This window comes from Triturus cristatus, chromosome 6 (genome assembly GCF_964204655.1).
Source record: "Triturus cristatus chromosome 6, aTriCri1.1, whole genome shotgun sequence".
Taxonomy (NCBI): domain Eukaryota; kingdom Metazoa; phylum Chordata; class Amphibia; order Caudata; family Salamandridae; genus Triturus; species Triturus cristatus.
This window is the reverse complement of record NC_140589.1, coordinates 37,901,936-37,916,794: the sequence shown is the minus strand read 5'-3', so window position 1 is coordinate 37,916,794 and position 14,859 is coordinate 37,901,936. Positions and strand designations below refer to the sequence as shown.

Genomic DNA, 14,859 nt, shown 5'->3' with positions numbered 1-14,859 from the left:
TTTCTTCAAATAACCTTTGGAGCGTTGGAAGACTTTCATGATGGCATTTCCAAGCCCAATTGGTAAAGCAATATTCTGCGATAGATGACAGTCCCAACTGTTGCAGCTACGCTCGGTGAAGATGACAGCCGACACGTGTTTCGTCAACAAGGTGACTTTTTCAAGGCTTCAACGTCTAATCAAGAGGTTGTGCCAAAAAAACATACAGGGTGTTTGATCTACTAAGCACATAAACGGTCTCAAGAGCTTTTGAAAGTAAATCTCAGATTTTAACCATATGATACGTGGTTGAAACTTAAATACATAAATATGATGAGAATATTGACGTTCAGTGTATTCACCATGTGGCATCGCTCTTTGTATCCACACCTAAGGTAGTAGGGTGTGTTATTACCCTCAGTGGCACCACTACTCATTACATTGTAATGCTTACTTGATCTACCTACAATATCTGCCCACCAGTTTCTATTCATCTTACGAGGTGCGACTGTGTTTCCCACTACTACCCCCTTTGCTTGTTTCATTTTTCTAATACTAGTCTACAGTTCTGCAGCTCCAAAATACAAAATTCTTAAGTGAATGCAGAACAGATGTGCCCTCTTTCCCTCCCCCCACAGTACATCGGATGACAGTACATCCAGGATTATCAACAAGGCTATGGTACAGTGTCATCCTAAGGATTTGGGGGTCCTGGGGAGGACATATTTTGGGCCCCCTGCATAGAACAGTTTTTTAATTTTACTATGCATTCCCTGCTAATTCAAGCCTGCATGATACCAAACTATACTTAATTATATGTTAAACTTTAACAGGGACATAAAAAGTAGTTGAAATATCTTACTCGGGGCCTTGAAAATCTTTAACATGACACTGGGTAGAGAGACAGAGTCAGGGTTAGATGTAGGCAGAGACAAAAATGGCCCCCACTGGTACAAAACCAGCCCCCCACCCCTCCAGCTCAGTGGGGCAATGGCTGGTGCCCACTACGGCTGGTCTGGCCCTTCCGGCATAGATGGCTTTATGGTATTTGTGGGGTGGGGGGGGGGGGATGCTTGGGTGGTTGCAACCAGCATACTGAATGAACATCTGTTGTTCTGTGAGCAGCCAATAGCCTGCAGGTGTTTTCCACCTTTCCAATGCATGCGGTTTTACTCCTGGCGCGGTTTTACTCCTGGCACAGGGAGGGGCAAATGTGTTTCCTGGGAAGGAATGACACAGTAACACACCCATAGTTTATGGGGTGAAGTTTACTGTGAAATGAACATTTATTTATGTTTTTATAAAGCGCAGACTTTACCCGAAGGTGTCAGAGCGCTGTACAATAGAACCAGTTACGTTACATGAGAGAAATGTTACAAAATAGAACGTACAAAAATAGCAGGACACAGAATCAAACACAGCAAGCAAGGGATGTACAAAAAATAAATAAATATAACAAATTTACAATGACATTACTGTTAAATTTCTGCTTGCCAGATTGTGTTCCTAGTTACAACTCTGCATGCACTCGTCCCCCTCCCCGCCCAGCTGAAACTAGTCAAGGGGGGCAGGGGGGGGGGGGTTGGGCTTGGAGAATCAACCCACTGCATCGACCCACTTCAGGAGAGAAGGCCGCCGCTGCTTCAGAAAGTTGTGCTTTGCAGCGGTCCTATTATAAACTCACATTATATGGATACTGTTGCCATCTAGTGGTCAATATGGGAAATTGCAATCTGCTTTTCCCCTCACACAGGGCGCGCTCCCTCTCGCGTCAATGATGTGCGCGCGCCTCTCTGTAGGACGCCAGATAACGAACTGCTCATTATTATTATTGTTATTATTTTTTTTTGTTGTTTTGTTGTTGTTATTACTGTGGTATTTTCATCATCAATATTCTTATTTTTTTTTGTAATCTGTATTGTTGTTTTATTAACAGTATTGTGATAATAATAAGATTTATTATAACTGTTGTTGTAGTTATTATTTGAGGTTTTGTTATTACTAATGATATTTTATTGTTATTATTGTTTTTCTTAATATTACTTTCTTTTTCGAATTCCCTACTGGTTTTGCCAGATCTCCTTGATTGGTAGCCGTCATTGGACGGTCTCACTGGAAGTTTCTATGGAGCTGTTGTTCATTCCCCATCTTTCCCAAACCCTGGGACTTCTGAACCCCGTTTCCCCCTTTAATTTGATTCCCATAATAGGTGACACTTTGATAACCAGAGAAAAGCGAGAGGTTTCTAAATGAGTGATTGAATTGTGTTCCCACATCGAGTGGTTTCGCGCTGTGCTCAATGTCCAGTGCTCTTGTGTTTGCTTCCGCAGCTCTTGGACGGAGGACACCAGGTCCCAGGTCTTTTCGGGGGGCCTGGATGCTGATGGCCTCCCCACGAAGGAGAAGGAAGAGCTGGGGCGAAAGATTGAAGTGAAGTTTAAGGAGTTTGAAGACTTGGCAGACGAAGGGTTGAGGCTGATCGCGGAAGACCATTGCTTGACCGACACGGTAAGAGGGGACGAGGCCTCTGCAGGAATCAATTTTGGGGGGAAGTCCCTCCCAGGTGGGGAAGACCTTCCTGTACCCCACCAAAGTGTCTGACCTTCAAGGTACATTAGAGACTTACCTGCCCACCGTAAGGGGCACCCTCCTGTTATGTGCTCATGAACAAATTGTGATGGCTGACACGCAGTCAGACATTTAAATGCTTGGATTGTCCTTGCTTTTGACAACGCTAGTGCTTGATTTGAGCCAGTGTTTTCAGGTGCTCAGCGCCGGCTCTTAATTGTCAACACCGGCGCTTGTGGCAGTCTCACAGAAGGTGGCGCTCTCTGGCTAATTTCGAGATGACCACAACAACAGTTGATTATGAATTCAATATACATTAAAAATGACTATTACCTGCCACCCAGGCCATTCTTATATCTTTGGATGGCCTGGAATAGGTTGAATTGTCACTCTTGTAGGAGTGCGATGGTTAGTAGTTGTGTTTCTACTATCATTGGCAGCGTGGCAGGGGCAACGTGTGGTGCAAGCTGCAGAGGCCTCCTGACGAGAGCCCTGGCACTTAATATTTATAAAATGAAGCACTGGACCACGCATTGCGTCGAGGCACCATATGCTAGAGTAGAGATGGCGCTGTTCGTTCATGAGCCTGTTGTCTTCTTCCTTTAGGTAAAAGAGAGGCTCGCGGAGCTGCAGAGCATGCTGGGATGGGTGCTGGTGCGCTGGAGAGCACAGAAGCGGCAGCAGGATCCTTGGAAAAAGAAAGACAAAAAGAAGCAGAAAGAGAGGCAACAGCAAGAAGCTTTGAGCAAGACGCCGGCCGTGCAGGTGAGCAATGCTGCAGCATCTGAGGCCGTTCACACAGACACTGGCCAGAAGCGAATGTCTGCTGGGTGCCTGGTCTGATCTGGCTGCACACTCCAGGCGCCTCTAGGCGTGCAGACCGTGCAGCTCTGTGTGCACACAAGGACCACTGATGGTTGGGAGTAAAGACGCCGGCTGAGCAGGTGAGAAATGCTCCAGCATCTGAGGCCATTCACACAGACACTGGCCAGAAGCGAATGTCTGCTGGGTGCCTGGTCTGATCTGGCTGCACACTCCAGGCGCCTCTAGGCGTGCAGACCGTGCAGCTCTGTGTGCACACAAGGACCACTGATGGTTGGGAGTAAAGACGCCGGCTGAGCAGGTGAGAAATGCTCCAGCATCTGAGGCCATTCACACAGACACTGGCCAGAAGCGAATGTCTGCTGGGTGCCTGGTCTGATCTGGCTGCACACTCCAGGTACCTCTAGGCGTGCAGACAGTGCAGCTGTGTGTGCATACAAGGACCACTGATGACCTGATGGTTGGGAGTAAAGACCCCGGCTGAGCAGGTGAGCAATGCTGCAGCATCTGAGGCCATTCACACAGACACTGGCCAGAAGCGAGTGTCTGCTGGGTGCCTGGTCTGATCTGGCTGCACGCTCCAGGCACCTCTAGGCGTGCAGACAGTGCAGCTGTGTGTGCATACAAGGACCACGGATGGTTGGGAGTAAAGACCCCGGCTGTGCAGGTGAGCAATGCTGCAGCATCTGAGGCCATTCACGCAGACACTGGCCAGAAGCGAGTGTCTGCAGGGTGCCTGGTCTGATCCGGCTGCACACTCCAGGCACCTCTAGGCGTGCAGACAGTGCAGCTGTGTGTGCATACAAGGACCACTGATGGCTGGGAGTAAAGACCCCGGCTGTGCAGGTGAGAAATGCTGCAGCACCTGAGGCCATTCACACAGACACTGGCCAGAAGCGAGTGTCTGCAGGGTGCCTGGTCTGATCCGGCTGCACGCTCCAGGCACCTCTAGGCGTGCAGACTGTGCAGCTGTGTGTGCATACAAGGACCACTGATGGTTGGGAGTAAAGACGCCGGCTGTGCAGGTGAGCAATGGTGCAGCATCTGAGGCCAGTCACACAGACACTGGCCAGAAGCGAATGTCTGCTGGGTGCCTGGTCTGATCCGGCTGCACACTCCATGCACCTCTAGGCGTGCAGACAGTGCAGCTGTGTGTGCATACAAGGACCACTGATGAACTGATGGTTGGGAGTAAAGACCCCTTTTCCCTTCTCAGCAGTCCCTCCATGATGCTGTAGACACCTAGTGCTCTGGCCGCTTTGCCACCATCACTGCAGAAAGGAATTGTGTGTTTGTATTCCCGGGGTCAACGGAAGAGGCAGATTTACCTAAACCAACTCAGGATACATCATGAACTCTTCAAATGTTTCTCTGTAACTTTGATAGGAGCTTTTGAGCAGAGTAGCATGAGGAAAGTCTGTGCGGGAGGCTATGATTGGATGAGGTGAGCTGATGTCTTGCAGAGTGAGGGGATGCGTTGAGGAGGCAAGAAGACAGCTTTGGTCAGGTGAGGTGGGTGTGAAGTCTTTCCTTGGGGTCCTGTGGCACCCAGTGGTTAGTGGGCGGTGTCCATTGTGTGGGCAGCGTCCCTTCGGGCGCTTGATTCTCTCCCGGCATTGAAGTGAGCAGTCAAGGGTGACTCCAGGTGGAAGGGACCAGAAACATGGAACAGTGTGACATAGATAACACTCAACCACACCAATAACCAGACAGTGCAATACACTGTAAGAGGAACAGGGCTTTCATTCTCAGGCAGGTGATGATATCAGTTGGAAATAAGATGGACACAAGGACCTAGAAGGTTCCTACAGCTTCAGGGTCTGAGGGATGACCTCAGATGTACTTTCATCTCAGTTAGACGACGGGGGATCCCCACTCCTAGCCAGGTGTGAGTGGGGTGATTCCGGAATCAGAGAGCGTACTTGCAAAGAGATGATGCAACGTCCTGCTGCAAGGGAACCGCTTTGGTGTGTTTGTAAGGATGGGCTGATTTGTTAGCAAGCTGCTCAAAGAATTACTTCACACAAACTCATACATTCGGTGCCATTTCCTGGGCAGGTTTTGTATCAGGGCACCCACGTGTACACTGGACCAGGATGTGTTACAGAAGTGGGAACTCAGGCTATGGCAAAGAAGCTAATGCAATGCACCTCAGATGTCCAAGTCATAAAAGAACATGTATTTGTGATCACCTGAAAGTCTCCCACCCAGAATGAAAGTTACAATTTCACACTCTTAAAAACGATTTATATGTTCACTCCCAGAATGACAGAGTAAAGTATTTCCACTTCAAACCTTAACCATGAATGCTGGAAGGGTGTATTTCCGGTGCTGAATGAGAATACTGTGCTCTTCTCAGAGTGTACTGTGCCTGCATTGAACACGCAGTGACTGCAACCCTCAGGACGTTAGACTGAGGACGTGTTAGGATCTGCGGACACAGCTTTGAGGCGGTTGGTCCACAAACCCGACTCTTGTACAGTAAACAGAGAGAGACCCAGGAAGAAAGGGCGCCTTACTCTCCGCCAAGTCTCAAATTTTAGACTTACCTTGCTTTGGCGTGACACAAAACACTCCCGAGAGCTGCTTTGAATGTTTTGAGTCATCACAGAGGTGGGATCTCAGATCTAATGTGCGGAGGCGAGTCCTGGTACCACAACCTTTACAGTTCTGGGTTTTGCTTTCACAAACGATCTGCGCATTTTCCGACTTGGTTCATTTGAGTTGAACAACTACAACTCCCATGATGCACACATGTGTTATATAAAAGGCCTCCTTTGGGCATAGGTGCCCCAGTAATGGTAACCCATCTGGGAACTGGTCACACTAGTGACTGGCAAGAGCAAGGTGGTGGTTTGAGGCATGAGGGGTTTTCCTGTGTTTCCAGTTTTGCTCACAGACATGTGTAAACCTGCTTTTCTCTCTTGCAGGACTGCTGTAGTGAGGCAGTTTCTCTGCCCCATCCCGCCTTGGCATGCTCTGTGGACTCGTCCTCAAGTCAGCGAAGAGTGCCAGCTAACCAGCCTGGTAGCCGCCTTCCTTGGGATGGTCAAGCGTGGGAAGACTTCCTAGAGCCACTGGACTTGCAAACACAGGACAGCCAGGAGCACCCCGCTGCGCCCTCCTTCTCAGAGCTCGGGGTACCACGCTCCACACTGGTGCTGGACCCCTCGGAGACACCGGTGGTGGTAATGCCCCAGCCTGGCACGAGCAGTCTCGGGGGCACAGTGAACCTGATCCTAAGCATCAGCCGGAAGGGGGAGATGAAGCCACAGGCACAGAAAGTGGAGAAGGTAGAAGAGGCGCGGGAAGAAGATGGTGTGCACCGGGTAAGTGCCATGGCTCTAGTGACGAGGATGGGGACCTGGGATGGATATATGAAGTCTCGAAGTGCCATGGTCCTAGTGACGAGGATGGGGATGTGGGATGGATAGATGAAGTCTCGAAGTGTCATGGTCCTAGTGACGAGGATGGGGATCTGGGATGGTTAGAAGAAGTCTCTAAGCGCCATGGCTCTAGTGACGAGTATGGGGACCTGGGATGGATAGATGAAGTCTCGAAGTACCATGGTCCTAGTGACGAGGATGGCGATCTGGGATGGATAGATGACATCTCTAAGTGCCATGGCCCTAGTGACGAGGATGGGGATCAGGGATGTGTAGATGAAGTCTCTAAGTGCCATGGTTCTAGTGATGAGGATGGGGATCTGGGATGGATAGATGAAGTTTCTAAGCGCCATGGCTCTAGTGACGAGGATGGGCATCTGGGATGGATAGATGACATCTCTAAGTGCCATGGTCCTAGTGACGAGGATGGGGACCTGGGATGGATAGATGAAGTCTATAAGAGCCATGGTTCTAGTGACGAGGATGGGGACCTGGGATGGGTTGATGAAGTCTCTAAGCGCCATGGTCCTAGTGACGAGCATGGGGATCTGGGATGTGTGGATGAAGTCTCTAAGCGTCAGGTCCTAGTGACGAGGATGGGGATCTGGGATGGATAGATGAAATCTCTAAGCGCTATGGTTCTGGTGACGAGGATGGGGATCTGGGATGGATGGATGAAGTCTCTAAGCACCATGGTCCTAGTGACGAGGATGGGGACCTGGGATGGATAGATGAAGTCTCTAAGCGCCATGGTCCTAGTGACGAGGATGGGGATCTGGGATGTGTGGATGAAGTCTCTAAGCGTCATGGTTCTAGTGACGAGGATGGGGACCTGGGATGGATAGATGAAGTCTCTAAGTGCCATGGTCCTAGTGACGAGGATGGGGATCTGGGATGTGTGGATGAAGTCTCTAAGTGCCATGGTCCTAGTGACAAGGATGGGGATCTGGGATGGATAGTTGAAGTCTCTAAGTGCCATGGTCCTAGTGTTGAGGATGGGGATCTGGGATGGATAGATGACATCTCTAAGTGCCATGGCCCTAGTGACGAGGATGGGGATCTGGGATGGATAGATGAAGTCTCAAAGTGCCATGGCCCTAGTGACGAGGATGGGGATCTGGGATGGATGGATGAAGTCTCTAAGTGACATGGCCCTAGTGACGAGGATGGGGATCTGGGATGGATAGATGAAGTCTCTAAGCGCCATGGTTCTAGTGACGAGGATGGGGATCTGGGATGGATAGATGAAGTCTCTAAGCACCATGGTCCTAGTGACGAGGATGGGGACCTGGGTTGGATAGATGAAGTCTCTAAGCGCTATGGTTCTAGTGACGAGGATGGGGATCTGGGATGGATAGATGAAGTCTCTAAGCGCCATGGTCCTAGTGACGAGGATGGGGATCTGGGATGTGTGGATGAAGTCTCTAAGTGCCATGGTCCTAGTGACAAGGATGGGGATCTGGGATGGATAGATGAAGTCTCTAAGTGCCATTGCCCTAGTGACGAGGATGGGGACCTGGGATGGATAGATGAAGTCTCAAAGTGCCATGGCTCTAGTAACGAGGATTGGGATCTGGGATGGATAGATGAAGTATCTAAGCGCCATGGCTCTAGTAACGAGGATTGGGATCTGGGATGGATAGATGAAGTCTCTAAGCGCCATGGCCCTAGTGACGAGGATGGGGATCTGGGATGGATGGATGAAGTCTCTAAGTGCCATGGCCCTAGTGACGAGGATGGGGATCTGGGATGGATAGATGAAGTCTCTAAGTGCCATCGCTCTAGTAACGAGGATTGGGATCTGGGATGGATAGATGAAGTCTCTAAGTGCCATCGCTCTAGTAACGAGGATTGGGATCTGGGATGGATAGATGAAGTCTCTAAGCACCATGGTTCTAGTGACGAGGATGGGGACATGGGATGGATAGATGAGGTCTCTAAGCGCTATGGTTCTAGTGAGAGGATGGGGATCTGATGGATAGATGAAGTCTCTAAGCGTCATGGTTCTAGTGATGAGGATGGTGATCTGGGATGGATAGATGAAGTCTCTAAGTGCCATTGCCCTAGTGACGAGGAGGGGACCTGGGATGGATAGATGAAGTCTCTAAGTGCCATTGCCCTAGTGACGAGGATGGGGATCTGGGATGGATAGATGAAGTCTCTAAGCGCCATGGTTCTAGTGACGAGGATGGGGACCTGGGATGGATAGATGAAGTCTCTAAGCGCCATGGCTCTAGTAACGAGGATGGGGACCTGGGATGGATAGATGAAGTCTCTAAGCGCCATGGTTCTAGTGACGAGGATGGGGACCTGGGATGGATAGATGAAGTCTCTAAGCACCATGGCTGTAGTGACGAGGAGGGGGATCTGGGATGGATAGATGAGGTCTCTAAGCGCTATGGTTCTAGTGAGAGGATGGGGATCTGATGGATAGATGAAGTCTCTAAGCGTCATGGTTCTAGTGACGAGGATGGTGATCTGGGATGGATAGATGAAGTCTCTATCTCTAAGCGTTTGAATTCCCCACCGCGGGACAATGACAGCCTTTTGTTTTGACAAAGGTGGTGAACAAGCACGTCTTGAAGTCTTGGTGAAAGAACAGCAGAATGGGAACTGAGCATGTACCAATGGCAGGTCCTTCAGACTGGGAGGTGTGATAGCTAGGTTTCATATGAAGTGTCCAAGGCCATTGAGAGGCCATACAAAGTGGGTGCAGAGAAAGGGTCCCAAGATGGGGTCAAGGGTCAGCACCTAGCAGGGACACCCTTAGGTGGCACTGAGTAGTTTATTTGGGAATATATTGAGTTGCAAGTTCAAACTTTTGAATTGAAATAGGCGAAAAGGGGATATATTAATATTATTCTGTAATGACAGTATATTGGAAAGTCTACAATACAATGTTTTATGGCCCAAACAAACCTCAATCATATGGACATCAGAATTTCACAATACTGTTTCGCTTTGTCATTGATGGGTTTACAGGTGCATATGGCCTTGTGGACACATCCTGCACCTGCACAGAGAAGGCACACTGATGTTTGCACAGGCCCTAGTAAGTTGGCGTGCAACCACCCCACACCTTTCTATGGGCATTTAAAGTACAGTTTCTTAAGAAAATCAGATATTTTGACAGACAGGACTTGGCTTAACATCCACCTATTCCTTTATTCCTTTATTTGTTTTCAATTTTTATAGTAAGTTAAGTCCTCCTTTCTGCTAAAGTCTCACAAAATGACACTATGCATGTCTTTCCTTACAAAGAGGGCAGAACATGTACAATGCAATAAGTCATTGAATAACATTGTCCCATCTCTTTTCGACTCTGACTTCCCTTTCCGTATCTTCACTCCAGCTTCCCGATACTATAGATGAGTACACCCTTCTGCCTCCCAGCAGCTTTCCTGCCCTTTCCCTACACTCAGCCCCTCCCCCCTTTCAGTGCAACATCCAGGGTTACCCAGTCTTCTCCCAACTTCATCTTCTGCTTCACCTGCAAAGTACCTATTGCATGGACCTCAATCTGCACATGAATCCTGCTCCCCCCACTTGCACCCCTCTTCTTCCCACTCACCCACATTCACCATCTTCTCCTCTGCCTCCATGCCAGGAATCAGCCCCACTTATAAGACGCTAGCCCCTTGTGCTCTCCTTTCAACAAATTACACCGACAAACCCCGACCGCCTCCAGTCTCCATGGACATTTCTTCCCCTCTGCTGTATCCTTTACATTAGTCAAGAGGCCTCCATGCATTCCTCTCTGACCCCCAGTTCATGTTGTCTCCCATTGCTACAGTGACCAGCGCTCAATCACGCGCTCAATCACGCGCTCAATCACGCGCTCAATCACTTTGATTGTATTTCTATACCCGTTGCCTACGCAGTCCTCCTCACTCTAGCGTTGGTGCACCTCCTCCACTGAGGCTACCCTTACACATGCATCACATGTCTACGCTTTACCTCCCCATTACCACCTCCTTAGCATCTTCATTCTCCTTGACCTCTCTGCAGAGTTTGACCCCTTCAATCACCCTTTGATGTTGGCCTCTACCATTAACGGTCTGCACTGGAGCTAGGAGAGGCTTTCCTCTGCCTCCTTGGGGTGTTCACGCTGACCGCTTTCATCGCTCCCTTTGAGAAGCCCATCAGATCCCTTCCTCTGCTCTCTGTACATCAGCTTAAATAACCCACAGGGGATGAAAGGCATATTTTATTTATTTTTCATCCATCTCCACTCATCTCCAGCCTAAAAGCTGTGAGTGACAGCCATCCAGACTGAATATCCCTTCACGTATGCATGATAACATGCTCTGAAACGGTGATTATCTATGTCTCTGCACTCTAGGCCCTTCTAACAGCTCCAGACACTTTCTTGTACACTAGAAACTCCAAGCCCTTTCCCTCTGCCAGGAAACTCAACCCACTATCCACTCCAGCATGCAGCTGTGGTTGTTCAACTCCAAATATGAGATTCTAGTGGGTATATTTATGAATTAGTGATGCAATGTAGCACAACAAGACACCTTGCTGCGCCGTGTTACTGGGAAAGGGCTGGAATGTACCGTATTTAGGCATGCGGTACATTCCAGAGATTTCTCCCTGCGCTGGTGTGCAATGGGCTGCCTTGCACCAACGCAGGCACCCATGCACCATGGACAGCGGTGCCTGCGTTGCATTCATCATTGTTTTTGTGCAGGAAGGTATACCTTCCTTCCCAAAAAGAACTCTGAGAGTCATTTCCTCTTTCTATGTGTACAGACTATAGCACAGATAGAAAGAGGAAATAACAAGGGAAATCAGATATTTCTCCTTGTTACACCTCTCCTAGACACATTCCCACAAGGCCTTGTAAATCTGCAAATGCATCACAAACTATTGGAGTTGGGTGGGAACAGCCACACAACGTTCGTGGAACGCTTACCCAGGGCAGAGTAATGCAACGCAGCGGTTTGCGCTGTGTTGCATTACTCTAGATTTTTGGAGCCACTCAAAGCCACGCAAGGTGACTTTCTGTGGCTTCAGAAATCTGACATAAGGTTTATGTCGCTCTTGCACCACTTTGCGTGGTGTTAAGAGTGACGCAAGCCAGGTCGTAACTATGGTCCTAAGAATCAGAAAGATCTATTTTTTCCATACAGCCAACCCCCTCTTTTGGGACCCGGTAATCTGCAACTACGGTGCCAGGCTCCTCATGGACCTCCGATAGAATCCCCACAGGGACTGAGTAATGAACCCTTCAAAGGCAAGCAGCATGAATATGTCACAGAGAGAGGTCTCTATACTGTCCTGACTTCTGATTTGGAGGTCCTCACACTGTCACAAGAGCTCTCCAGCTGCCCCTCCTCCCATACTCTGTGCTCTGCAAGCTTCGTATGTGTGCCATCCTCACACCGCCTTCTTCGTCATCTCGGTGCATTGACATTGTACTGTTTGATCCACCCCCAGAGCTCACGCCAGAGGTGCCTCTCTCCACTCATTCATCATAGCATGGAAGGTCCAACATGATGGACAGCGATCGCACTCAAAGCGTGTCACAGCCACCCCACACACCCCGATAGTCCCTCCATATATAAATATACCATACATTGTGGATTTCCTATAACAAGGGCCTGTATTACCCCATCACATCCTTTCTGTGTATTCACCTGAACTGCTTTTTCATGCTTGATCTCTTGTCTCTGTTTGTGCAGCACTTGTGTTCGAAGTGTTTCCTGCTTTGCTTCAACAAACGCAAACTCAACACACCCACATGGGATCAACACCATGGGCATTGCCGCCACACCACACCGCAGAGACACCGCAAGCTCACTCCAGTTAGAGTGCTGCCACAGTGTCACCACACTACGTCCTCACTACAATTCCACCGCAGTCTTACTCCAACCACACTGTAGACGCTTCAGCCGCCGTACAGCTCCAGTAGAGTCACAATGTTACCATACCATGGACACTCCAGTCAGTGTGCAGCGACACTACAGCCGCTCCGCAGCAACTTTTCAGGGTATTCCGCTGTCACACTACAGCTATGATTTAAACACTCTCTACTGATACTATTGCTCCACTCCTGCCCCAACACTACCGCTACGCGTTAAACACTCTCTACTGACACTATTGCCCCACTCGAACGGCACTCCACACAGAATGAATGTCAGAGTTTGCCACATAACAACAATGTTGCGGTCACACTGCAGCCACACTGACACCAACCTGGAACCACAATCCAGTCTCCCAGGCTGGACGCGGCTGACGAAGCAGCTCTTAATTTCTGTCACCTGCCCGCCTTAATCCCTCTCTTCCAACAGACACTCACTGTTTCGTTCTTCATTTCTCTCTATTTTCTTTGGGCCCGATTCACAGAACTAACTTAAGACAAAATCCTAAACTTACTACCATTTTGGTATTCACAGAAGGCACTTACTCATTTTGGTATTCACAGAAGACACTTACTCACTTCGGTATTCACAGAAGTTAGGAGTCCTAACTTTAGGACTCCTAAATGCCTTCTGTGAATACCGAAAGCCTTAAAATTAGGCTTTTTCTCAATTTAGCAGTAGTAAAGTTAGGACTCCTAACTTTAGGACTCCTAAATGCCTTCTGTGAATACCGAAAGTCTTAAAATTAGGATTTTTCTCAGTTTAGGAGTCCTAAAGTTAGGACGCCTAACTTTACTACCACTAAACTGAGAAAAATCCTAATTTTAAGGCTTTCAGTATTCACAGAAGTCATTTAGGAGTCCTAAAGTTAGGAGTCCTAACTATACTACTACTAAACTGCGAAAAATCCTAATTTTAAGACTTTCGGTATTCACAGAAGGCATTTAGGAGTCCTAAAGTTAGGACTCCTAACTTCTGTGAATACCGAAATGAGTAAGTTCCTTCTGTGAATACCAAAATGAGTAAGTGCCTTCTGTGAATACCAAAATGGTAGTAAGTTTAGGATTTTGTCTTAAGTTAGTTCTGTGAATCGGGCCCCTTATGTACATTTTTCCAAATTCTGAGGATTGTATTGTACGGAGACATTATTTTTGGTTGTGCACTCGAGCAATGGTTGATCCAAAATAGAACCGGTGAGGCATCGTGTCTTCCAAGCAAAGTATGGCTGTTGGCATGTCTGAAAGAGGTTTCAACGTGTTGTAACAATTGGATTTAAGGGATTTAGCCGTGATATTTAATCAATATTTGGAATCAAAAATGAGACAAAAAGTTTTTCTAAATTGAGTTTAAGATCACGTAAAATGTGTGAACCTTTACTCTTTTGTACGTTAAATGCAATTGAATATCTATATAATGCTCCCTATAAAGAAATGCATGATCCAGTCCACATATAGGGCAGACGAACAACCGCCTCAAACATGTATAGTTCATGGCGATAGCCTTTGGCTCGAAGAGTTTGGGTTCCTTCAAGAACAGACCATTGTGGTCTTTGACTGGGATATTACAGAGGTGACGCCGTGACACCAGCATTCATGAACATCAGATTAATGTGTCCTCAAAGTCACTGTCGGGCTGTTACACCTACCACATAAAGGTATCGGATCCAGGTTCAGCCGGATTAAAACATCCACCATAATCCACTGTTTGAGAACATCAAACAACCAGCCAAGATTTCACGGTAAAATGAGTTTCAAAATCCAAACACGAACAAAGTTTTGAAAACTTTAAGCAAGACGCTTTACAATAGTGCTCGTCTCCTTCTAAAAGATATAATTCTCAGTACAGCGTTTACTAACACTACACACTCATGAAATACAATAATGCAGGAGGATGTTCATGAACATCTGAATAAAGATAAAAACCCAAGAAGGATCATAGTTCTAATGATTCCTGCCTCTGCCAGCATGAGAGCCCCCCCCCCACAGCTGTAAAAACAACAGTTAAGGTTAAGTGAGTGTGGCAGGAGTGGGAGATTAGATTAATTTGCTATATTTTTTAAAGTCTTTATGTATACATTTTTATATTATCTGAAATGCAGTAGTCATATATAGCATACGTATACAAAAACTGTGACGCCTGTCTCCTATACCTCCTCCCATCTCAATACCTTCTTACAGATTTGTAAGACCTGCGTGTCATTGGACGACCCCTCACTGTCCATCCATTACACAACACCT

General features: G+C 47.8%; 1 protein-coding gene across 3 annotated transcripts in view; it reads left to right on the top strand.

The window, feature by feature from the left end:
• Positions 1-14,859, top strand: part of LOC146813709 (uncharacterized) — a 248,540-nt gene that overhangs the window by 167,971 nt on the left and 65,710 nt on the right. For all 3 annotated transcript variants that reach the window (XM_085610204.1, XM_085610202.1, XM_085610203.1), the window contains 3 exons: positions 2,310-2,487; positions 3,154-3,312; positions 6,300-6,698. In XM_085610204.1, coding sequence (XP_085466330.1) covers positions 2,310-2,487; positions 3,154-3,312; positions 6,300-6,698 — 736 coding nt within the window. The remainder of the gene's footprint in view (positions 1-2,309; positions 2,488-3,153; positions 3,313-6,299; positions 6,699-14,859) is intronic.